This window comes from Rhinopithecus bieti, unplaced genomic scaffold (assembly GCF_001698545.2).
Source record: "Rhinopithecus bieti isolate Rb0 unplaced genomic scaffold, ASM169854v2 scaffold_2574, whole genome shotgun sequence".
Taxonomy (NCBI): Eukaryota; Metazoa; Chordata; class Mammalia; order Primates; family Cercopithecidae; genus Rhinopithecus; species Rhinopithecus bieti.
The window spans coordinates 7,668,905-7,696,031 of NW_016804493.1; the positions used below are offsets into that span (position 1 = coordinate 7,668,905).

Sequence of the window (27,127 nt, forward strand, 5' to 3'; positions counted from 1 at the left end):
AAAAAAAAAAAAAAAAAAATGCGGAGAGGCTTGGTTCTAGATAGCAGTTGTCTTAATTTTCCAGACATCTGCTGCTACTTCCTTATATACATTGAGAGATTTTGTGTGTTGAATTTGCATACATGGAAACACACCCATGATTTTATGATGTGCTGACTCTTGTTAAGAGTACTTGAAAGCATTATCCTGATATCTAATATTCTGACAAACTTTTTTTCTTTTTGAGATGGAGTCTTGCTCTGTCGCCCAGGCTGGAGTGCAGTGGTGCGATCTCGGCTCACTGCAACCTTTGTCTCCCAGGTTCAAGCGATTCTCCTGCCTCCGCCTCCCCAGTAGCTGAGATTAGAGGTGCCCACCACCATGCCTGACTAATTTTTGTAGTTTTAATAGAGTAGGGGTTTCACCATCTTGGCCAGGCTGGTCTCAAACTCCTGGCCTCAGGTGATCTGCCTGCCTCAGCCTCCCAAAGTGCTGGGATTATAGGCATGAGCCACTGCACCCAGCCCTAATAGTCTTTAACCAAAATTTTCACACTTATTTTTAAAAATATGTTTTGAAAATATTTTATCCACCACAAGTTGGAAAATGCCAGGTAAAAGAAAACTGTATTTTTTTTTAAACTTTATTTTAGATCCGGGGGTTCTGTGTGGGTTTGTTATATAGGTAAATTGTGTGTCATGGGAGTTTAGTGTACAGATTATTTCATCACTCATGCAATAAGCATAGCACCTGATAGGTAGTTTTTCAGTCCTTACCCTCCTCTCACCCTCCATCCTCAAGTAGGCCCTGGTGTTTGTTATTCCCTTCTTTGTGTCCATGTATACTAAATGTTTAGCTCCCACTTAAAAGTGAGAACATGTAGTGTTTGGTTTTCTGTTCCTATGTTAGCGCACTTAGGATAATGACCTTCACCTGCATCCATGTTGCTGCAGAGGACATGATCTTGTTATTTTTTGTGGCTGCATAGTATTCCATGGTGTATATGTAACACATTTTCTTTATCCAGTCTACCACTGATGGACATTTAGGTTGATTCCACATCTTTGCTATTGTGAATGGTGCTGCAATGAACATACATGTGCATGTGTCTTTATAATAGAATGATTTATATTCCTTTGGGTATATAACCCATAATGGGATGACTGGGCCAAATGGAAATTCTGCCTTAAGTTCTTTGAGAAATCGCCAAACTGCTTTCTGCCATGGCTGATTTACCATGGCTAATTTGCATTCCCACCAGCAGTGTATAAGCATTCCCCTTTCTCAGTTATTTTTAGACTTTTAATTACTAGCCATTCTGACTGATGTAAGGTGGTATATACCTCATGGTGGTTTTGATTTGCATTTCTGTAATGATTAGTGGTGATGAGCATTTTTTCTTATGCTTGTTGGCCGCATGTATGTCTTCTTTTGAAAAGTGTGTGTTCGTGTCCTTTGCCCACTTTTTAATGGGATTGTTTGTTTTTTCCTTGTTAATTTGAAAATCTGTATTCTTTTTTTTTTTTTTTTTGAGAAGGAGTCTCGCTCTGTCACCCAGGCTGGAGTGCAGTGGCCGGATCTCAGCTCACTGCAAGCTCCGCCTCCCGGGTTTACGCCATTCTCCTGCCTCAGCCTCCCGAGTAGCTGGGACTACAGGCGCCCGCCTCGTCGCCCGGCTAGTTTTTTTTTTGTATTTTTTGGTAGAGACGGGGTTTCACCGTATTAGCCAGGATGGTCTCGATCTTCTGACCTCGTGATCCGCCCGTCTCGGCCTCCCAAAGTGCTGGGATTACAGGCTTGAGCCACCGCGCCCGGCCGAAAATCTGTATTCTTTACACCCAGTTCACTGAATACTTTTTTTTAAAAGGGTGTCATGAACTATTTAACCATTATACTCTAAAGCAGGCTTTTTTCCTTTCTGGGTTAAAATGATTATTTTCTAATTTAGGACATTGTATAATTATAGTATAATTATAACTAGAATATGATTAGAAATTCATTTAAAGCTTTGAACATCTGAAGAATGGTGAGTTGAATTACAGATATTCTTGCCTGTTGCTCTGTTATACTTACATTTTATCTCAACACACACACACACACACACACACACACTACAGGACTGAACCATTTTACTCCTTTTCACTCTGGCCCAACATATAAATAATTGATTAGAGAGCATTAAAGTAGGTGAAGGGAATCAGTTTCACTTTCGATCATGGGAATGAAGTACTCCTATATTTTTAATTGTCCAGATCAAGCTTGTCCAACCCGCAGCCCACGGGCCATATGCAGCCCAGGATGGCTTTGAATGTAGCCCAATACAAATTCACATGGACATTGTACAGATTCTCCTCTTGTGGCTTTCACTTAAGAAACAGAATTTTGTAAGGATAAGCGCGTTTCAAATCATCAAATTGAATCCTTCTTTCAAGAAACCAGTCTTGTAGTCACATGATTATTGACCAGGGCAAAGAAGCCCAGGAATGTGCTTTTTGAGTGGCATCCTGTGCCACATCCTCCACTAAACATGTTTAGCCATGGCTTCCCTCCCCTACCCTGTGTGCAGCCCCAAGACCGACTCCCTATTCCACTCTCGGTTCTTCCACCTTTTCTCTGGGTCCTCAACACTTTTTCTGGGGTGACTCCAATTTCATGTAATTTTCAAATATCTTTAATATCTGCTTCTCATAGATTCCTTGCTTTTGATTTCCAACCACACTTTGTTTTTTCTATATTAAAAATTAACCACAAAGTATTTCATAATTTTATACTTCCTAATTGCTATTTAATATCTCTATTACCATTGGATGCCTTTTCTTTTCTTTTTTTTTAATTTGCTTTCTGTTAACCTACCCATTGCTTTCATCAGTTTTTATCTGTTCCTTCTTGAGTCCGTGAAAAAGCATGTCCATCATCGATTTTGCTTATATTTGTCTCTTGAAAGTTACCAGAGGACACTGCCAGCCCTGAGCCAGAGGACTTTTCTCACTTCTAGACAACATTAGACATGGAGAGCCCTCTCCTCAGAATCCTCTCCTTCCTTGGCTTTTGGTGACCTTCACCTTATCTCATCTCTGACCTGCTTATTTTCATCTTCCAGTCTCCAATTTCCTGGAACCCTGTCTGTCTTCTAAATTTTTCTCTATATTTGCTGTGCAATAGAGGTTAATTATTTTTAGCCTTTAGAAGTAATTTTTTGGGTTTTTTTGAGACAGGGTCTTACTCTGTAGCCCAGGCTGGAGTGCTGTGGCACAATCACAGTTCACTGTAGCCCTAAATTCCTGGGCTCACGTGAAGCTCCCATCTCAGCCTCCCAAAGTGCTAGGACTACAGGCATGAGCTACCACGCCCAGCCCTAGACGTAATTTTTGACAAACGTGGCCTAATTTTGTACCATTTACCCACATCTTATTCTTGATTTCTTGGTGACAGAGGACAGTCATTCATTCATTTATGTACTAAATATCTGCTGTGTGCTGGGAACTGGATGTATAAGCCAAATACAGCGTTTTTCTTAAGCGTATATTTATGGCCCCTCTGATTGTTGTTACATTCTTGTTTCAGCATCCTCAGAGTGGTGATGACAACTATTTGTCAATCATCTCTACCCACAATACTCAGCTCAATCTTTGTAGGAACCAGAACGGTAGACAGTGATGAACTCTTACTTACTTGCTGTCTTCTCTTGACTTTAAATCCTCAGTTAAATATCCCATTTTTCTATAAGTAGCTTCAAGATTCTTTCACTGTCACAAATTGAAAATCTGTCACCTGACCTCCCTCTCCCCCCAATGTCATTTGTTACACTAGACCCCGACAGTTCCTTCAGGCTCCTCCTCTGCTTAGTAGACATTTCCATACTTGGAGTCAAATTGTTGTCTTTGTGTTAGTAGTCACTTTTTAAGAGAGGCTTTTTGGTGAAATATAACATATGCACAGAGAAGTGCAAAAATGGAAAGTGAGGCCGGGCGTGGTGGCTCACGCCTGTAATCCCAGCACTTTGGGAGACCGAGGTGGGTGGATCATGAGGTCAGGAGATCAAGACCATCCTGGCTAACACAGTGAAACCCTGTCTCTACTAAAAATACAAAAAAAAAATTAGCCGGGAGTGGTGGCAGGCGCCTGTAGTCCCAGCTACTCGGGAGGCTGAGGCAGGAGACTGGTGTGAACTAAGGAGGTGGAGCTTGCAGTGAACCAAGATCGCGCCACTGCACTCCAGCCTGGGCGACAGAGTGAGACTCCATCTCAAAAAAAAAAAAAGAAAAAAGAAAAAAAAGCGTGCAGCTCCATGAATCTTTGTAAAGTGAACACACCCATGCAGTCAGTCCCTACATCAAGAATCAGAGCATCACCAGCCACTCAGAATCTGTCTTTGTGCTCCCTCTCAGTGTCTGTGGATCAGGATAACCATTATCCTGAATTCTAATACCATATATTAGTTTTGCTTTTCTTTAAAAAAAAAAAAAAACAAAGAACTTTTTAGGTAGAGTAATACAGTATATGCTCTTTGATGTCTTACTTCATTGATCAACATTTTGTGAGTCATCTATATTGTTGTGTATAGAGATCATTCATTTTCATTGCTGCATAATATTCCATCAAAGGAAGACATACATTACAATTTACCCATTCTACAAAGGACATTTGAATTGTTTACATTTAGGAGCTATTAAGAATGGAACAGTGTTGCTGTGAACATTTCTAGTACCTGTCTTATGGACAGTCTCACACAGGCACTGATGAATGTACTTATTTCTGCTGAATTTGCATATGCTAGTTTAAATCAATAGTTTTCCAAAAATTGTATTACTGCCAGCAAAATGAAAAGCAAATTGTAAGGCTGAGAAATCTTAAATACTTGATCTTTTTTCTTTCTTTCTTTCTGTATTCAATTTGTTGTTCATTATGCAAATGTAAGTACCTTTTATGTTTGAGGCCCTCAAGGGATATCAGTAATCATAAAAGCAAGTGTCCTGGCATTTATTCAGTTGCAAATCCTATTGATCTTTTTTTTTTTTTTTTTTCCTTGAGACAGGGTCTTGTTCTTTCATCCAGGCCTTAGTGCAATGTTGCAATCATAGCTCACTGCACCCTCCTGGACCATAGTTCCTAGCCCAGGAGATCCTCCTACCTCATCCTGGGTGTAGCTGGGACTACAGGCATGTGCCACCATGCCTGGCTAATTTTTTAAAAACTTTTTTTGTAGAGACAAGGTCTCACTGTATTGCTCAGGTTGGTCTTGAACTCCTGGACTCAAGCAATCCTTCTCCCTTGGCCTCCCAAAGTGCTGGGATTATAGGCGTGAGCCACTGTGCTTGGCTGATCTTTCTTAATATTAGCAGTAATGATGACTCCTGATATTTCATGAGCGTTTATGGCCAAGCACAATTCTTTTTTTTTTTTTTTTGAGACGGAGTCTCGCTCCGTCGCCGGGGCTGGAGTGCAGTGGCCGGATCTCAGCTCACTGCAAACTCCGCCTCCCGGGTTTACGCCATTCTTCTGCCTCAGCCTCCCGTAGCTGGGACTACAGGCGCCCGCCACCTCGCCCGGCTAGTTTTTTGTATTTTTTAGTAGAGACGAGGTTTCACAGTGTTAGCCAGGATGGTCTCGATCTCCTGACCTCGTGATCCGCCCGTCTCGGCCTCCCAAAGTGCTGGGATTACAGGCTTGAGCTCTTCATCCGTATTAACTGATTTAGCCCTCGTAACCACTTTTTGAGTTAGTACTGTTATTCTGATTTCACAGAATAGGAAACTAAGGCACAGAGAGGTTGAGTAACTTGCCCACATGGTTTGAGTACATGACAGAGCTGTGATCCAAGCCTACACAGTGTAGCTCCAGAATCCACACATTTACCACTATGTCCTGTGCCTTTCCAGTTAAATCCATTCTAGCCCACTCTGCCCCCAATTTATGTCTTCTCACCTCCAGACTTAAATACAATGAGATGGTAAAGAGCACAGGCTTTAGAGTCAGACAGACTTGGATTTGAATTCTGCTCTGCCATTCACTCTGTGTGTGACCTCAGGTGAGTTATTTATCCTTCTTAAGACTCAGTTTCTCCATGAATGAAAGAAGCTCTTGTGAAGATTACACTGGTTAATAAACAGAAAAGCACACTTTGTAGTACCTAACACTATCATCATTATTATTTGACCTCCTAATTAGCATCTGTACCACCCATTTATATAATGTGGTGTACATACCAACTCTAAAGCATCTTTCTAAAGGATTGCTTTCATCGTTTTCCTTCCTTTGTCAAAAATATATAATGTCTTACTATTGCTTAGAAGATAACGACAAACATTCAGAGGCATTTGAATCATGGCAAGCCTCTATATTCCTTTTTGTCTTCTGCTTCCTTGCATAGCCCTATTTTACTTGTCTGTGCCATTCAGTGTCTCTGGACACCCTGCGTTTCTCACTTCTTCCTCTCCTCTTTGCAGTAGTTGAAGTATCTCCCTTTTCCTCTTTCCTTCTTGCCTTAGAAGCCTCCTTTGCCTTCCAGACTCACCTCTGGGCATTCATTCAACAGGTTAATTCTTTCCTAAGTATAAGGCATTCTGCAATATACAGAGTGACACAAAATGTCAGCCCTGTCCTGAATGGGATTTTCAATCTATTTGGGTAGATTAGATGGTCACATAAAAATATTTGAGCAACATATAAGTAGTATGTGTTGGATGCCAGCTGGAGGTACCTTTCATGGGTGGAATGCTAAGGAGGAGCTTTGGAGGTGGGCATTATTCAGTGATCTCCAGAGAAACAGAACTAATGAGATGTGTATGTAAATAGGGAGAGAAACTTATTGTAAGGAATTGGCTCATGTAAATGGGGAGATTTGACAAATGCAAAATCTGCAGGGCAGGCCAGCAGACTGGAGACCCAGGGAAGATTTGCAGTTCAGGTCCAAAGTCTTGCTTCTGGGTGGTCCATCTTTTCTGTGTAAGACCTTCAACTGATTGGATGAGGCCCACTCACATTGTGACAAGCATTCTGCTTTACTCAAAGTCTACTGATTTAAATGTGTTAATCTCATCAAAAAATACCTTCACAGAAACATCTAGAAAAATATTTGACCAAATATATGGATATGATGGCCTAGCCAAATTAACACATAAAATTAACCGTGACGAGAGATGTCCCTGTGGTGAGTCAGCATTGTTAGGCAGGAAAACAGCCTGGACCAGGGGCTATAAGCCTGTTTTCTCCCCCAAATACCCAGAGGTAGCTCCCATCAGTATCAAGGGCTCACTGATGGATGAGTGGAAAGTGTGAAGGGAGAACATTCCGAGCCGAGGAAATTATGTAAGTGGAGAGGAAAATTGCAGTGCAGAATCCTCAAGGATACCTAGAATGTAGTAAGAAGCAAATAATTGTAGCACAGATAGCCCTGGATTGATATTTCCGCTAAAGAATTTTTTAAAGTTCAAGGTTTCCCTGTTACTGTTGGGTCACACATTCACAGGATGAAATCTCCTTCTGTATCTTGAAACTAAGTCATGCAATTTCTTCTCTAGAATTTTAATCTGATGAGGTCATTAAGGAAAAATATTTTCTAAATCTAGAGTTCCCAATGTGTTCATTATAAAATGAATTCATTTTTTTCTTCTTATAAAACCCTATGTTTTGAAAAAATGTATCTACTTTAGTACTTGCTAAAATTATTTTGTCAAATACCATATATTCATCCTTAGCATGAAGTGAGTAGTGTGACTTAACACAATTTTACATAATTAATATTCTAGTTGGCTTGGACAGCCCATTTTGGGCAAAGTATCAAGGATTTTTCATTCATTGTTCGTGCATGCATTCAGTAAGTATTTACTTGAAGACTATTTGGGGGATAAAACAATAAATATTTAATGAGCATCTGTTGTATGCGAAGAAACTTCTGGCTACTGGTAATACAGCACTGAACAAAACAGATGAAGTCTTCGATCTCCTGAAGGTCACCTTTTTTCAAATTTTTGTAGTAGTTTATGACTCTGTCAATGTTTTCACAGAGTTCAAATTAAGAATTATAAAAGCATATAGTACTCTAGTTATCTGAATCATCAAAATCAGCTATCAAATTGTATTCTCTCAAACAATTGTGAAACAATGTATTTTAATTCCTAAATAATAGCTTGTTTTCATGTAATATTATTACAGACCTCCTTCACTGAGAAGATGATAAACATATAGAAGATGGTCATGTGAACATATCTGTTTCTGGGTGGTAAACTATAAAGGAGTCCATTATGTTTATTCTTATTTGCATATACTTATGATCATATTCTTCTTTAGACTTAAATCTGTGATCATGACTTTTATGAGGAAATCATCCTGTCTATAAGCATGGTCATGCCTTTAAGAATTGATGACAGTTATACGGAACGGGCTAACATGAAAAAGTGAGGCAATACTTGGGATTTCATTCTGTGAGGAAAATGTACTGGACTTAGTTTACCAGTGTGAAGTCGGTGGTGGCTCTAGATGAGTTTTCATAGAAACAAGAAACTTTAAATGGCAGAAACGCATGACTTAGTAACTATATTATTAATTGCACTAACTTATTTTTTCTCCCCAATCTTTTTAGTGCATGCCTTTTGATAAAGTTACACTGCAAAGACCATTTTAATGTTACTAAAATGATGGTGTTTTAAAGTATAGTGATTTGATAATAGGACTCAAGTGGGAAGAAAGGAAATACCCTTTACTTGGGCCTTCCAGAGATTTTGCTAAACCCTGGGCGAGAGCAGTGTTTCATTTCCCGATTCCTACCACCTGTCCACTTATTCACTGCACATTTACTACATGGTCTCTTTGCCATTCTTAATCTGGACTCAAAATTCAAATAATAGAAATCAGATGGAAATATGTGTGGACTTCATTCTATAAAGATAGTTCTTTTACAAAAATAGGAGGCAGAGGATTTGAGGGACAGGGAAGAGGAAGAAGATGATAAAAAGGAAAAGGGAGAATCCATTATTATATCAAAGATACTTCCTTTTTTAAAACGATTGGATCAAATGTTTGACTGACGTGGTTTGATGACTATTTTGAACCGTGTAGGTTTTAATGAAAGATTAGGAGGTTATAATTTTTAAAAGACCGTCAAATCCATTTCCCCCAAATCTATTTTGTCTGTCCGTTTTCAAAAAGTGAGAAGTCTTTATCTGAAAGGTTTCGTTTAGTTGCTCAGGATTCTTTCTCCCATACACCACATCCAGCCTTCAAAATATGTCTAGATTCTGACTACTTCCTTCTGCGTGCACTGCTACCTCTCTAATCCAGTCTGCTGTCATTTGTTTCTGACTGGCATCTCCACTTCCACCCTTGCCCCTCACAGTCCAGTGTCTACAAAGCAGCCAGTACCATCTTGTTAAATGGGTATCCGTTTATGCAGCTCCTTTGCTCAGTACCTTCCACTGGTTTGCCATCTTAGAGGAGTCAGAACCCTTACTGTGCCCTGCGAGGCCTTTTGTGGTTTGTACCACTTCCTGCCTTTTCTGTCAGCCCAACGATTCATCCTCTTGCTCACTCTTTGCTACACTGACCTCTTGACCATTCATGAATGCACCACACTAGCTCTCCTGAAAGCCTTTCTACTTGCCATTCCCTTTGTTTGAAGCGAAAGCCTCCATCCCCCAAATATCCACAGTGCTAGTTCCTCATTTTTTTTTTCCGATCTTTGTTCAGAGTTTGCTTTATCAGAGAAACCTTTCTTGACCACCTCCTACCTTGTTACTCTCTGTGTCTCTTGCCTGCTTTTCTCTCATTGGACCTATTGTTTATTTACTTGATTTTTGCTTGTCTTCCCCACTAGACTGTGAGCTCCATGAGCATGGGTTTGTTTCGTTCACTGTGATATCCCTAGTGCCTAGAATAACTCCTGGCATGTAGTGGGTGCTCATTAAGCTTTTGTCAAATGGATGAATAAATAAATAATGGAATATATGTGTGTGTACACTTCTAATATTTTACGAGTAAACTAAGTAGGTTTACTTTTTAAATAAAAGTTCTATAAAAAGATAAGAAATCATTATACTAATATTAATAGAATCTGACAGCTTTTATAATGATTTCTATCCAATAGATTTTGTGCTGGTTTTATGAACATATTAACAGATTATAGGAGGCCATATATTTTCTGCAATCATAATTTTTTTTTTTTTTTTTTTGAGACGGAGACCTGCTCTGTCACCAAGCTGTAGTGCAGTGGCACAATCTTGGCTCACTGCAACTCTGACTCCCTAGTTCAAGCGATTCTTCTATCTCGGCCTCCCGAGTAGCTGGGACTACAGGCGTGCACCACCATGCCTGGCTAATTTTTGTATTTTTAGTAGAGACGGAGTTTCACCATGTTGGCCAGAATGGTCTCAATCTCTTGACCTTGTGATCTGCCTGCCTCAGTCCCTCAAAGTGCTGGGATTATAGGCGTGAGCCACCACGCCCAGCCTGTAATTTTTTTTTTTTTTTTTGGAAAAGCCTGCTGAGATTATTTTATTTTATTTTTGTTTTTAAAGAGAGAATTTGAATACCTACTTAGTACTTCTTTTCTGGATAGTGCTCTCCTTTGAATATGGTCTGATACCCACAGGGTGTGCCCCGTACAGCCACTGACTGCCCCAAACTGGCATCCTCCCTGGGCTTCATGCCCCTGAATTTTTGGTCCCTAAAGAGACATTTAATGTGCTCCTATTCTGGTTTCTAATGAGAGAGTTTTAAGTTCTTAAGTCTAGGATGAAAAGGAGGAATGTGTTTATAGCAGCCTTCTTTCATGAAATGAAAGAATTTCTCTGATTTGGGAATTACAGTTCTCTGCTTGGCAGTCCCCCATCCCCCACCCATGTCCTAAACAAAGGGTTTCCTTCTATTTATGTGTAGTCACTTGTCACTTTGGCCATCGTTTTTTTTCTCTGGGAAGTTACAGTTTCTAACTTAAAGTTTACTATGTGTCAAGAGTTACAAAAGATGGCCTTGCAGAAACTGAGGCAGTTAGAAAAGTAAAACTCTAAAAGAAGAAAGGATGTTCAAAATGATTTTTAAATTGCATTTAACAAATGAAGTATCTCCTCCTTTAATCCTAGAGTCTCAAGAAGAGCTTGAAAGGAAGAATTGTAGAGAGATATTTCCATGCTTGAAAATATCAAGCATGATTTTGGCAGAAATCACAGCATAGCAAGATACTAGATTCTTGGGCAGTGAGATGTTTGCTGATTTGGTATTTTATCTTTGGCAGTTGTTGCCACATTTGAGGTCTTCAGCTGCTTTGAAGATTCTGCAAAAGAAAATCATTCATTCATTTCCAACATTAAAAAATCATTATATTGTCAATGGATTCATGTTGTGATCTGTTTATAGCCTTCTGTAGTTTTTTTCTCTTCTTCCTTTTTTTTTTTTTTTGAGATTTATTCTCCAGGCTTGTAGAAACTATAGACTAACCTACTACACAGGCATAATATTGTAATAGAAGAGCACTTGACTATAAAATCAGAAGACTTGGCAAGTCACCTACCCCCTGGGCGCCTCCATTTCCCCATGGATAAACAGGACTCGTGGCTGTCTTGCAGGGTTGTTGCAAATATGAAATGACAGGAAATATTATACATGACGGTTCTTGGAAAACAGCTCCACAAATGCAAAGCACTGTCATTGTTAATAACTATTTGAAGGCTCTGATTTCTTAATATCTAGAGAAATTGATAAAAATTCCAATTGTGGAGAATTCAATTCTTCCAAAGCTTTTGATAGACATGTGGTGTGTTTTTATTATTTTTTTCATAGTACACTAGGAACAACGTAAAGTTTCTTTTTTTTTTTGAGACGGAGTCTCGCTCTGACGCCCAGGCTGGAGTGCAGTGGCCGGATCTCAGCTCACTACAAGCTCCGCCTCCCGGGTTTCCACCATTCTCCTGCCTCAACCTCCCGAGTAGCTGGGACTACAGGCGCCCGCCACCTCGCCCGGCTAGTTTTTTGTATTCTTTAGTAGAGACGGGGTTTCACCGTGTTAGCCAGGATGGTCTCGATCTCCTGACCTCGTGATCCGCCCGTCTCGGCCTCCCAAAGTGCTGGGATTACAGGCTTGAGCCACCGCGCCCGGCCAAAGTTTCTTTCAGCCAGTATGTAATTGACCATCTTTTAAATATGTGGACATAATAATAATATCCTGCTTTAATGTAAATACATAGTAAGGTAGTATGAGGGGGGGAAATACAAACATGAACAGGGCAGTTTTGTAAAACAGCAAAGGAGGCAAAAATAGACGCACGTAATTAACTGAGTTGTTTGATCAGTACCATGTTAGAGTTACAAAATCAATGGGAACACAGAGGGCAGAATGAGTTTTTCCAATTTGTTGACTGGGGAAAGGCTCTTTGTATTATGTAATGCCTAGAGTATAGGTGATTTTGTTTTTTTTTCTTTCTGCTGAGTCCATTGTTGTTCTATGCCAACTATTTGGGTGGCTAACTTCCAAAAAGCATTATTTTTTACCCACTGGGTGTCTCTGAGTCAGTAAATGATCATAATGCTTTTTGTGCAACTACCAAGTCTAGGATCATCTACTGAGTCTGTGAATTACAGAATAGAGAGAGATGGTTTCCACCTTCAAGGTACTTCTGGGCTAGTAGGGTGCTAAATAGAGATGAATGGGATGGACCTGGTGGCCCATGCCTGTAATCCAAGCACTTTGGGAGGCCAAGGCAGGTGGATCACTTGAGACTAGGAGTTCAAGACCATCCGGTCAACATGGCATAACCCCTGTCTCTACTTAAAAAAAAATAGAGATGGATAGGCATGTTATCATTACAAATGCATAAAATCTATAATATCGAATTGCTATGATTGGGGAGAGGTTGAACACGGATCATAGTGGCCACATGGAACATGGGGTGGGCAGGCCGGGTGCGATGTCTCACACCTGTAATCCCAGCACTTTGGAAGGCCAAGGCAGGCAGATCATCTGAGGTCAGGAGTTCGAGACCAGCTTTGCCAGCGTGGCAAAACCCCATCTCTACTAAAAATAGAAAAAAAAAAAAATAGCTGGGTGTGGTGGCACACACCTTTAGTCCCATCTACTTGGGAGGCTGAGGCAGAATGGGAGGCAGAAGTTGCAGTGAGCCAAGATTGTGCCATTGCACTCCAGCCTGGGCGACAGAGCAAGACTCTGTCTCAAAAAAAAGAAAGAGAGAGAGAAAGAGAGAGGGAAAGAAAAGAGAAAGCAAAGAAAAAAGAAAAAGGAAGGAAGGAAAGAAAGAAAGAAAAAGAAAGAAAGAAAAGAAAGAGTAGTGGGGTGTCTCACTCATTTGTCTCACCACAGGTCCATGCTATGGAAATTAAAGTCATCCAGCAGGATCTCTGAAGTATCTCTCATATTGCTGACTTCTGAGCAGATAGCCCCTATTTTGCTGTTTCTGATAAACATTCCATCCAGCTATTGTGTTTGTTTTTTTATGTCTGTTTTCAGATATTCTTTTAATATGGGTTACTTGTGTGGTACTCTGATTTTTTTTTTTTTTTTTTTTTTAAATACAGAGTCTCACTCTGTTGCCCAGGCTGGAGTACAGTGGTACAATCTCAGCTCACTGCAACCTCCACCTCCCAAATTCAAGCAGTTCTCTGCCTCAGCCTCTCGAGTAGCTGGGATGACAGGCTCCCACCATAACACCCAGCTACTTTTTGTATTTTTTGTAGAGACAGGGTTTCACCATCTTGTCCAGGCTTGTCTTGAACTCCTGATCTCGTGATCCACTCGCCTCAGCCTCCCAAAGTGCTGGGATTATAGGCATGAACCACCGTGTCTGACTGGTACTCTGATTTTTTGTTGTAACTGTTTTGTTTTGAAACTGAGTAACACTGTGTCACCCAGGCTGGAGTGCAGTGACGCGATCTCTGCTCACTACAACCTCTGCCTCCCAGGTTCAAGTGATTTTCCTGCCTCAGCCTCCCCAGTAGCTGGGATTACAGGCATGAGCCACCATGCCTGGCTAATTTTTATACTTTTAGTAGAGACGGGGTTTCACCATGTTGGCCAAGCTGGTCTTGAACCCCTGACCTCAAATGATCCACCCACCTCGGCCTCCCAAAGTGCTGGGATTACAGGCATGAGCCACGCCTGACAGGTACTCAGATATTTTTAAGCTGTGACTATGAGAAAATAAGCCTTCAGTGACTAAGAGAGCATGGGGTGAGTAGGGGCACCTGCAGTGATGAAGCACTAAAGCCTGGAAGCCAGCAATTAGAAATTTTCAAAATTTAGACTGGCCAGTAAACAAAGCATCAACCAAAGTTTAAAGTTAGGCTTGGCTGGCTCTTAGGGACAAAACTTGGAAAGTGGGCTCATGGTTAACAATGACAGAGATGCTGGAGTCAGGAATATAGATGGCACTCCCATCCATACACAATCTGTGGTCACTGGTAAAGTGCCTAGCCATATGACTTAACATGGGCTGGGAATTTCTTTTTCTTTATCTTTCGTTTTTGCAGGGGTGTTGCGGGAAAACAGTCTCATTCTGTTGCTCAGCTTGGAGTGCAGTAGTGCGATCACAACTCACCACAACCTCCAAACTCCTGGGCTCAATTGATCCTCCCACCTCCACCTCCTGAGCAGCTGGGACTGTAGGTGCATGCCACCACACCCAGCTAGTTTGGCTGTCCTTCCTTCCCCTTCCTGTCTCCCTCCCTCACTCCCTCCCTTCCCCCTTCCCTTTCCTTTTTTTTTTTTTTTTTGGGGGGGGGGGTGGTTTGCCATGTTGCCCAGACTGGCCTGGACTGAAGCGCTCTCCTCACCTCAGCCTCCCAAAGTGCTGAGATGACAGACATGAGCCTCTGCTTTTGGCAGGAAATTCTATTCTTTCCATTTTTGTCATAGTCTCGAGAGACATAGAATTGAGGATTTACTTCCATTGCCTCATTCGTTCATCAAACATTTATTAAGCACATAGTATTTCCTACTCATTTCTGGGACTTCATCGACAGGGAACTGACACCTTTTAGCAGTTGCTTACCTGTGAAAAGGTAGGGACTACCTTTAATTAGGGATTCTAGGGAAGAACTCGTGCCCATTCCAGAGATGATCTTCTTGCCTTTCATTTGTTGATTTTTATGTATTTTATCCTTCACACCAGGCATATCAGTAATAACAGCACTGTACTTCCACCTGGTAGCTCACCAAAGCTTCAAGGATGTTATGCAGAATCCTTAGCCGGGAACCTGGCTGTTTACCAAGAAGACAAATCTTTGGGCAATTGACTCACCCAGCTTCCAGATACAATTTAAGCTCCCTTTTCCCACAGTGAGTTGTAGGTAATATTATGAACACACGATTTTCAGGGCAGGCAGATGTGTATTTTGAGCTGATGAGTCAAGACATATTTATCGCTAGTGTAAGAGGGACGAGGCTCCGTAGTTGACAGCTGCAATTTAGAGGAGTGATTTTGGTTGGCTGATTAGCATGGAGCATTGATGTTCCCTGATCTGTGCTCCTTTTTGTCCACCTGGTTTAATGCTGTTGGTCTCTGACTGTGATTCATCCTTGAGTTCTTTCTTTTTTGCATGGTAGCTCAGAGATCAGTTTAAGTCATTTAAAAATAAACATTTCACACTGAAGGAGTAGTTTTGCTCTTTGCATAAAGACAAGTTTCCCAAGACTTCCTGCTTGATGTGTGATGAGTTCCATTTCTAGAATTTTTAGGCGCTCTTTCATATTGTAGAAATAACATCTAATAACTTTACTAGGAGGTAATTAATATTCCTCCCTTTCTCCCTCCTTTCTTCTGTCTTTGTCTCTCTGTCAGTATTTCATCTACTCAGAAATGTTTATTGAGCATCTACTTAGTGCCGGGTACTGATCACAACGGAGTTGGGGAGGTGCTGGTGCCAGTGCAGGAGAGACCTGGGGGGGAAGTATAGTGGAGGATGTGAAAGGATTCACTAACTTGCTAAGAGGGTTTGGGAAGCTTTTGGAGAGGAGATACATTTCATCCGAGCCTTGGAGCATGGACAGGTGATTGGGCGAATGCAGGAGGATAGGCAAGGGTGATTAGACCAGGGAAATGGCGAGGAGGCAGAAAAGAACATGGCAACTATTGGGGGGCACCACACACTTATGACAGCTCAGGTATGGGGTGTGTGGTGAGACATGAAGTTGGAAAAAAAAAATAGTTTTGACTGGATCATGAAGAGCCTGGTGTGCTGTGTCAGGACTTTGGAGTTTTTCCTGATTAGGATCATTGGGTGTTTTTTTTTTTTTTTTTGAGCTAAAATCCACATAACATCAATTCACCATTTTTTTTTTTCTTCTCACCCTGTCTTATGGTCCTGAGTAAATCCATCATTTTAACCACTTTAAAGTATACAATTTAGTGACTTTTAGTGTTTTAACAAAGTTGTGCAGCCACTGTCACTGTCTAATTTCAAAATGTTAGCAGGCATTCCTCAGCCTCCTCTTCCCTCAGCCTCTGGCAACCATTCATCTATTTTCTGTCTCTATGAATTTGCCTATTCTGGACATTTCTTATGAATGGAATCACACAAGATGTGACTCTTTGTGTCTGGCACCTTTTACTTAGCATAACGCCTCAAAGTTCATCCATGTTACAGCATGTATCAATACATCACTCTTTTTGTGGCTGAATAATATTCCACTGTTTGGAGAGACCACATTTTGTTTATCCATTCATCAGGTGTTGGACTTTGGGGTTGTTTCCTCTTTTTGGCTATTGTGAATAACATTACCATTCACGTATCAGTTTTTGTGTGAACATGTGCTCTCAGTTTGTATGGCTATATACCGAGGAGCATAATTGCTGAATCATGTGATAATTCTATGTTTAACTTTTTAAGGAACTGCAGAACTTTCCCAAGTCATTGGAGATTTTTAAGACAGATCAAAACAGACTCATTTCATTTTAACATCAAACACTTTAGCACAGTGTTTTCTTTTGAGGCTGAGTATTTCTACTTCTGTTGGCATGTTTTCCTAGTTCAGGGCATCATAGCCCTCAGCAGGGAACCATGTCGGGCCCTTTTAAATCCTATGGATTGATTGCTGTAAAGAAATCTGTACCCAATAGCATAGGATAGGACAGAAAGAAGTGATGTCGGGTATTCTCTCTCCCTCTATGATGTATTTCAGAAATGAGTTTTTCTTTTCTAAACAGAACCCCTGATTAGATGATAGGCTACTATTAGGGAATTTATTATACTTATAAACAGTACTTGGATTCCCTGTAATTTGTTATAATTAATGCAAGAGTTCAAGAGCAGAAAGCAAGGATCAGGTCGTGACATGTCTTTCTCTTTTGCAACACCTTGCTATCATTGGCCGTTTTTCACTAGTTAAGGCCTGTGTGTCTTTGTATGCATTTAAACAAATATTATCCTTTTTAGGAAATAATTACAATCCTTCAGCTTGTTGAAACTGAAGGAATCTTATTAAGAAGTTGGGTGTCTCTGGCAAAATAGGGTATTTATTGATCACTGAATGTTGAAAACTTCTAGACTTGAATGTTTGCCAAGAAAATCTTGTCTGTATTTGGGTATATGCACATGGTTTTCTTCTCATGCATGTACACGTATTAGCTTGTAGTACGAAAAGGCTAGAAGAAAAACTTTCCCTTTTAAGGGTATCCTTGCTAGAGTTTTAGTTTTAGCTTTTCCTTTTGTTTGTGTTTTCCCCTTCCCTTTGGGGTTATTTCAGTTTTGCATAGTCGCAGGAGTGTTCGCTTTGTAGTTTGTTAGACAGTGCAGACTTTTAATTGACTGTCAGCTTGAACAGTTATTAAATGTAGAAGCTTTTAGATATTGCATGGGTCAGGTACCAAACACATTATTAGACTTTAATAGTCATAAACTGAAATTCTTCTCAAGAGTTTTGAGGATAGAGAGATGGAGGGAGGGAGGCATTCAGGTTTATCTGGTTACATGCCTGCATACGTAGTATTTATCTGGTCCTGGCAGACTGAGAAGAGCATGGGCCACCCTGTCCTTTATCTGGATTTACAGCTGTGAACACCCACTGGAATGGGTGGAATGTGCTGGTTCCCTCCTGTGGGTATCTCTGTCAATCTAAGATTTAAAATTATTCCCCTTTGCTCTCCTGTACCCCGGGACTCTAGGACTACTTGTCCTCAGTTCCCTCTTTTTTGTCTTTTATAGTAGAGAAACGTTTCTGTTTGTTTCCATTTGCAGAATATCACATCAGCCAGAAAGCAATGCTGTCTGGCACTTTGGTACATGCTGCACTTCAGAGAAATGGGTTCCAGTAAATTCTAGCAAGATTCCTCTGATATTACTAGTTATGAAGGAAGTTTTCTAGTGAGAAAAGCACATTTTAAGTCTTACCCTGCTCTTGATAACAGTGACAGGACAATTTGTCTTTCTGGTCCTGGTCTGGTCCTCCACTCCAGTAGTTTTATGGAAAGGCTTCAAAAAGTGAGGAATTTAAGGATGGCCCCCCTCTCCAAATTGTCACATCCCTCCTGACCATGCCTATGGGGAGAGATACGTTGGTCTAACTAAATTTGAACTCTAGAGGAGGGAAGAGCAGACCGGGAGCTGTGTGTGATGATAGTGACTCTGCAGGTTGGTAGTTACAGCTTACAGAATGCTCTCACTAACCTGTTTTTCAAACTAGAAAAGAAAATTTTCTTTCTCGCTCAGACCTCCCTGAGCTGTAGGGGCAGAAGGAGTAATGAAAGAATGCTGATATGTGCTGTTAAATTTGGATAACATTTTTTATGATCCATAGTATAGAAGCTACTCAGTGCAAATGAGTAAAGACTTGTGTGTGACACTGATGATGACTTGCATTTTACTTTTTAAAAATCTGCATTTAGAAATATATACACAGAGGGCCCAGTTTGTACCTGCTGTTGGACACAGCCGCTCCTTCCAGGGAGGAGCCTACAATCAGAAACTCTGGTCTGTAGGTTTTACTTCTATCCCTCTATCCTTCTTCGAAAGTTAACAAGTAGTTAAAATGTATAACTCAGTCTTCTTTCCCTTCCTTCTATCTCTGGGGGAGAAAAGTGAAACATCCCAGAGGCTGCTGCCAGGAGAAAAAACAGATCTGAATAACCATTGGCTAGAGTATGAAACATGTCCTGTAATAGGATTTTATGGAAAAGTTTCTCATTTCAACATTTGCCTCATACGCTGTAGCACAGACTGTCTAAGTGGGGTTGGGGAAAAGCTTGGTGATGGAAGCCCTTCCTTAGAAGCATCATAAAAATCACCGGGTAGTGGTGTTTTATTTTCGCTTTTATTTTTTTTTATTTATTAATTTTTTAGATGGAGTCTCGCTTTGTCACCCAGGCTAGAGTGCAGTGGCACGATCTCGGCTCACTGCAGCCTCTGCCTCCCAGGTTCAAGCGATTCTCCTGCCTCAGCCTCCTGAGTAGCTGGGAATACAGGTGCATGCTACTGCGCCCAGCTAATTTTTGTATTTTTAGTAGAGACGGGGTTTCACCATCTTGGCCAGGCTGGTCTGGAACTCCTGACCTTGTGGTCCACCCGCTTCGGCCTCCCAAAGTGCTGGGATTACAGGCTTGAGCCACTGCGCCCGGCCTTCGCTTTTATTTTTAGACTTCAGTGAAATTGGTAGCTTGCCCAGAATGGGCAGGGATCAGATCCTGCCTTCACCACTGTGGTTGTTCATGATCAGATCTGGTTCTGGCCTTGTCTTTAAGGAAGCAGTATTACCTTGGACAAGTCATTGTCCTCCCTTACCACAGCTGCCTTCTCTAAAAAATGAAAGGATTGGACTGGGATTTTAAAAGTCCTTCCCTTGTTAAATAGCTTAGGCTCCATCATGCCGCAGTGATGTATGACCCCCAAGCCTCTTTGGCTTTCACAAACAAAGGTTTTTTTGCTGCCCACCTGGCAGGTCCACTGTGGGTTGTCTGAAGCTCTGCTCCCAGCCATCTTTGCCCAGGGCTCAGGCTCACTGAGCAACCTGCCCTCCCTGCTCACTGCAGGTCTCAGAGCAAAGGGAAGCAGAGGCAGAGAACCGGTCACTGGCTCAGGACACTTTTGCTTGGGAGCAACAATTACTTCCCACTTCTATTCTCATTTCATTGGCCCCAAAGCTAGTCCCAGGAGTAACGAGGTAGGTGGGCATGACCCTGTTGGGAAGGCAGCAGACATCTGGAACCGTGGCAAGGGCCCTGCTCTATCTTCACAATCCTGTGACTTACGCTGAGCGTGTTGCATTCTGGGGTGGTAGTATGACCAAAATCAGATCTCAAGGCTTTAACCATTTTATGTGGCTGTCTCCTGTTTGGGGCACATCTGTTGAACTGGACCTGGAATGAAGATTTCACTGTGGGGAGGGGTGGGGGAAATATTTTAAAAGCGATACGTACCCGGCCTCTGAGTTCCCGGTGCCTTATTTGTAGTTCTGTGGTAATACGGCCCATGTCTTTCAGAATACCACAAGACCTGCTCACTCTGAGAAGAATGAACAGAACTGCAAGTAAAACACAGTGGCAGACGTGCTGAGATAAATTCCTCATACATGAATTTAAAAGAGAGCATAAAGATTTTAGCAATTTGGCCGGGCGTGGTGGCTCACGCCTGTAATCCCAGCACTTTGGGAGGCCGAGGCGGGCGGATCACGAGGTCAGGAGATCAAGACCATCCTGGCTAATACGGTGAAACCCCGTCTCTACTAAAAATACAAAAAACTAGCCGGGCGTGTGGTGGGTGCCTGTAGTCCCAGCTGCTCCGGAGGCTGAGGCGGGAGAATGGCATGAACCCAGGAGGCGGAGCTTGCAGTGAGCTGAGATCCGGCCACTGCACTCCAGCCTGGGCAACAGAGTGAGACTACGTCTCAAAAAAAAAAAAAAAAAAAAAAAAAAAAAGGTTTTAGAAATTACATCCAAAATGTTGAAAAAATTTTTTTGGGGTATAATTTGGAAGGAGTCCTTTGATACTGCTGTCAAAAGTACTGAAGGCTCTGTTGATTTGACCCAATAGGGCATTTTTTCAAACTGAATTTTTCAAACTCCTAGGGGAGGAAGTAACTTGGAAAAGTCACTTATTTTCTTACCATCGGATGGGGAGATTCCAGATAGATGAGGCCCCCAGAGACTAGATCATAGCATGTTCGTTCCCAGTAGTCATGTGTAATAACACTTATTATTAGGACACCTTTTTAATTTTACCCCGAGAAATCTATATTTAATAAAAGTTAATCTTTAAAACAAAATTTAAAATTTAAAATATAAAAGTTTACCTTTATTCGAGAAGCATAATTATGTTCACTAGTTCTTAGAGGAAGAGCGGAATCCTAACCTAAAACCATTCATTGGGCCTCAAGAGTCAGATGGACTATTTCCAGGTCTCTGAATATGAAAAATATTAAAAAGTTTTCCTTGTGAGCTTGGATTTTCAAAGAGGATCTCTTTGGAAAATTGGCAAATACTTACTTTCCTGGCATGAAAATTGTTTTTTTTTTTGTTTTTTTTTCCTTTTCCTCTCCACCCAAAACTGTGACAGGGTGGAGTATACTTCCATGAAATTGCATGTTTCCAAAATAGAATTCACTGTTATATTTTACTACTGTTATAATTGAATCGCTAATGAGAAATAAGCAAAGAGCAGGCATTCTAGAAATAGAATTTCAACTCCTGTTGTCAAATTTAGTCACTATGTTTGATAGAATTATAATATTTTATAAAACTGCCTTTTGTGCAAAATTGTACCAGCCAAACAATTTCCAAAGTGGTTTGAATTTCATTCTCATTTCTGCAGTCTTACATAGTAATACCCACAATCTCGTGGTAATAGCACCATATCATTGCTGCTGTTTAGATTCTCTCCTAGTTTGGATGGCTTCCAGGAGAGAGCCCTGCTTTCTTCAGCTCCTTATTTTTATATTCCAGCAAAATCCTACGTCCAACCTACATGATTAGAAATGTTCCTGGTGTTCCTTGCTAGTGGATTGTGACTCACTGTTTCCTAGGATAGAATGGATCTGTAACAGAACTTGCTTACAAATGATAGAAGTGATAGCTGTAGATGAAAGTTGGAAGCAGCAGATTTTTAAAAACTAGAGCTATTGTTTTGGTGGCAGATTAATTGGTTACTGATCTACTTCCAAAGGTATTCTCTAATAAATTATCTTAGCTGATGATTTTCACCTCCAAGGTGACAGGTAACAAAGCTCTACCTCTAGCAGATAATGCCAGGATAACACCTTTTCAGACGTTTTACTCCTTGGTTCTTAATCACTGAACCCTTAGATAGTACACCAGAAAAAAATATGGTCACAGTGGTCAAAAAGATATATGCATCCTTGTAAGGCAGAGACTGTTTTAGCACTCTCTAAGATACTCCTCAGCATCTAGCAGACTCACGCCCATAGAAAGTGCATGATAGCTATGGGTTAAAATATCTGTTTGGCTTCCTGGCTTGGAGAGCAGCAAATAAGTCAAAACCACTCCAGAAAGATGAGAAGGAATGAGTGGCATGAGGATGAGATTCAAACATTTTATAATTAGTAGGAATTGGTGAAATTTACCATTCTTTCCTACCTTGAGATTTTGCTTTTTGTTTTGCTTTGTGATTTTTTTCTAGCCCATAATTAGGTTTGACTAAAAAGGATTTTTAAGAAAGTCCCAGTGTTTGCCCTTCTGATTTGAGTATAGGTTTTTCTCACCAAAGAGTGGCGTGGTTGTCTTTATTCTGTTCAGTACACCCAAGAGGAGAGAAGAAGTGTGGGACTCTACTGGAGTGTGCACAGAGCCCAGTTCCTTCCCTCAAACAGGCATTGGATTGGCTTATGTCTAATGATACCTACGACATCATCATGGGAGTGCCAGCAGTAATTAGCTCTCAGTGCCGATTGCCTCTCTCCAGGAAAGTTGGGCTTTGGTTCACTTCTGGGTTCCCTTGATTGAGATGCCAAAATGAAGTTAAAATACAGAGTTATAGTTACCAGGAGCAAAAGTGTTGTTAGCATTTACCAGGAATTAATGCTAGAAAAGTGTGATTGTTGTAGTTGTGACTATGTGTTGAGAGTATGGTCAAAGGAAGTGGAGTCCTGGGAAATAAACGTCTTGAGTGAGAAGTTTTCTAAATGTTTTAAGTAATTCTAAGAGTGCTGTTTTATCGGTAGGGAAACAGTACACTGTGTTAGCTCCTGAGGGCATTTGTCTAGTCTGAGACTTGATGTGTTTGGGCATGATTCTGTCCATCTGTACTGTGCTGGTTTGAGAATTTACTTCAGTTTGGAAAGTTGCATCAGATTAGATTTTTCTGATTCACAGATGTGTAAGGTCAAAACTGTATATCATTTTTTAGTGGAATTACAAATTATGTGGCCTCTTTGTGATCTGCCTTACCAAACTTTTGAGTTTGAAAGGTGATGTGTTTCTAGAATGCACTCAGGAATGCACACTGTTGAATGTAACTTTGGCAGTTGTGTTGTCGTCGATCTCCAGGTGTGCAAAAGCATTTTCATTCTTGGACTCTGTTATGAAGACCTGGTCCTTATCAGTAGTTTATCCTGCTGGCCTGCAAATAAGTGATGTGATGAGAATCCTCTGAAGCTCAGAATGAACAGGATGTGGCACCTGCTACATCAAACAAAGATAAACACAGGCAGAGGTCACTTTCCATCTTTTATAGAAATGGCCTTTATCTGCATCACGGGCATATCCTGCTGTGTACACAAGGTTTTACATCTAGAGGCATCTATGTTGTGGGAATATATTCCAAGTATGTGTTTTTAAGGTTGTTTGTTCCTCTATTCCCATGAACAGATATCAGTATTATCTGCAAGTCAAAAAAGATGTGCTTGAAGGGCGATTACGATGTACATTGGACCAGGTGATCCGGCTAGCCGGCCTAGCTGTGCAAGGTAAGACATAGTTATGAGCAGCATGTGAAATTCCATTTGCTGTTTGATCATGGTGTTACCGTCCTCTCAGAGTGAGAAGTTAGATTTACTTAAATGATCCCTTAGTAATGCTCCCTTTTTATTTCAAGTTATCTTAACGTGAAAATGCAAAGTTAGTGATTTTGGTGGCCGGGTGGTAGATCTCTCAAAGCTGTTTGCAAACTGCTCATGCTTGTATAATTACAGTTTTATTTGAGGAAATAGCAGCTTTTATTCTGCCTTTAATTAAGGCTACATTTCAGGGTTTGTGGAGCATTTTCTCAGAATTATTCCAAGGCACAATGTGGTCATATTCTGTGGCTTGATGCTGCAAAGGTGTTACTATCACAACTTCTTGGAGTGTGATAGCTTTAAACATTATGGTATAATGTATTCTAATGCCGTTAAAAAGATAAATTTAAAATCCATGATTGTAACATGAAACAACAAATGTGTACTGGACTGAGTTTATCTTTCAACCCATCCCATATAGGTTTATATTACATAGCTCTCTTTTGCCTTCTCTAAATTGTTATGTGTGGAACTTTATATGTATATTTTATACATTATGGTTTATTGAGTGGTGGCTTAACCACCTTCGGTCATATTGAAAGCAAGATAGGCTGGTGTGGTGGCTCACGCCTGTAATCCCAGCACTTTGGGAGGTTGAGGTGGGCAAATCACTGGAGGTCAGGAGTTCGAGACCAGCCTGGCCAACATGGTAAAACCTTGTCTCTAATAAAAATACAAAAATTAGCCAAGCATGGTGACACACGCCTGTAATCCCAGCTACTCAGGAGGCTGGAGCACGAGAATCGCTTGAACCTGGGAGGTGGAGGTTACAGTGAGCTGAGATCACACCGCCACACTCCAGCCTAGGTGACAAAGCTAGACTCTGTCTCAAAAAGTAAAAATTAAAAAAAAATTTTTTTTTAAAACAAGAAGATGATAATCTAGTTTTTGAAAAGAAACTTTTCCTTTTAGTCATTTTCTTGAAAACCAGGTTCTCTGCAAGTGTGAGCCAGCCAGCAGCTGGGTCCTTGCTGCATGGACTGTTGTTTTAGAAGGTGTGAACTGGCTTCCCATCCCAGACATTGGACTGAATTGAATCATCTCAGATCTAAATGTCTGAAGAGGCAACCCTTCTCCTGACCTCTTTCATTCTGAAGTATTAACAACTTAACGATTTCTGTTAGAAGTACAATTTCTATACCGTTAGCTTCTGTTGTAATTCTGTGGATGGAAACAGGCAAAATCTGATGTATCACCTCGGTCTGCTTAAAGACTGGAGGGGAAGAAACAATGGCCAGTTATGATAGAGAAATCAGAGGTAGCATTGTTGAAATAATGGGGAAGATCAATATGTCCCTCATTGTCAAATTGGGTCTTTTTTCTTTTAAAACACTTCGTTGGGCCAGGTGTGGTGGCTCATGCCTGTAATGCCAGCACTTTAGGAGGCCAAGGCGAGAGGATTACTTGAAACCAGGAGTTTGAGACCACCCTAGGCAGCAAAACGAGACCATGTCTCTATGAAAAATGTAAAAATAAAAAATTAGCCCAGCATGGTGGTGTGCACCTGTAGTCCCAGCTACTCAGAAGGCTGAGGTGGGAGGATCGCCTGAGTCCAGGAGCTTGAGGCTGCAGAGAGCTATGATCAGTTCACTGCACCCCAGCCCGGATGACAAAGCGAGACCCTGTCTCTAAAACATTCATACATACATACATACATACATACATACATACATACATACATACATAAATAGCTTTGTTTGTTTACTGCATGTACTCTTTCCTCTCACTACTTAGTCATTAGGCTTATTATGGGCATCCTGGATACTGGAGGATCCTTGAGGAATTTGGTGAACTTCCTCTGGATTCCCTTTTCATTGGGTCCTTGAAGCTAGCTGTTCAGTCTGATGAAAGGTCCTCTAATCCTTTGCAAATAACTTTTTTTTGAGAATGCTTATTGGGTTTTTAGAAAGATACATCAACAGAAATAGAAGTTGTGGTGGAATGTGGTAACATTCTTGCTATTCTTGAATGCTGCACCTAATTGGTAATTTGTTACATGCTGAGTTTGTAGGTTGATGTTTATTTTTTACCTTCTCAGCAACTTCTCAGCATTGGTGCGTGGTGTGTGTATCCTCTCATCCTATATCTCTTGTTACCTTAAAGATACCTGGATCCGTTTCTATCTGATGCTAAATATTTTACATGAAATTAAAATTTCATGCAGGTTTAGTTCTTAGAAGAGCAAGCAGGATAAGAAGACATTTATATATTTCATTTTGCATGTGCTCAAACTGTACCACGGTAACATGAAAACAGGGAAAACAATTTTTGGCATCTTGTAACATGTGAAGTTATTTAGGAGATAGAAAGATATTTGAGGTTGCTTGCCAAAGGTGTTTTACAGTGGGAATTTCCAGCTGCATATATATGAAAAGATACAGATGGGTTCTTTAGTACTCCAGATTAACCTTGAGTTAAAAAAGTCCCCTTGGCAGATATTCTTTTTTTTTTTTTTTGAGACAGAGTCTCGCTCTGTCGCCCAGGCTGGAGTGCAGTGGCCGGATCTCAGCTCACTGCAAGCTCTGCCTCCCAGGTTCACGCCATTCTCCTGCCTCAGCCTCCCGAGTAGCTGGAACTACAGGCACCCGCCACCTCGCCCGGCTAGTTTTTTGTGTTTTTTAGTAGAGACGGGGTTTCACCGTGTTAGCTAGGTCTCGATCTCCTGACCTCGTGATCCACCCGTCTCGGCCTCCCAAAGTGCTGGGATTACAGGCTTGAGCCACCGCGCCCGGCCCAATATTCTTAAGATACAAATTGATGCATATTTAACAAACAGATAAGTATAGGTTTGTTTAAATTTGTTTAGGTGGCCTTTAGGAATTGTTTTCAAATTTCTTCATTATTTCTAAAAAATCACGTAGTGATGCTTACATGCTGATATTTACCGTACTGTTAAAAGTAACTACGTCAAACATACCTTGGCACTATTTTTATTTAATAATAGTGAGAAATAGGATGAAATGTGAAGAATAATGTGGTGATGAGTTTGCCCTATTTTATGCCATCTTTAATTTCTTATAATAAATACTGCCCTGCCACCTTCTTTTCTTCTCAGCTGATTTTGGAGACTATAATCAGTTTGATTCTCAAGATTTCCTCAGAGAGTATGTGCTATTTCCTATGGTAAGTATAATTTCATTTTTCTTAATTTTCTACCTTCTTTGGACATTTAGTTCTTTCCTTTGAAAATTTCAGGATTTTACATAC

The 27,127-nt window shown here is 40.8% G+C and overlaps 1 protein-coding gene across 1 annotated transcript in view; it reads left to right on the plus strand.

Annotated features, from left to right (window-relative positions):
* PTPN14 (protein tyrosine phosphatase non-receptor type 14) overlaps positions 1-27,127 on the plus strand; it is a 209,516-nt gene that overhangs the window by 124,438 nt on the left and 57,951 nt on the right. Inside the window, exons 5-6 of the mRNA XM_017868794.1 lie at positions 23,733-23,830; positions 26,976-27,043. Coding sequence (XP_017724283.1) covers positions 23,733-23,830; positions 26,976-27,043 — 166 coding nt within the window. The remainder of the gene's footprint in view (positions 1-23,732; positions 23,831-26,975; positions 27,044-27,127) is intronic.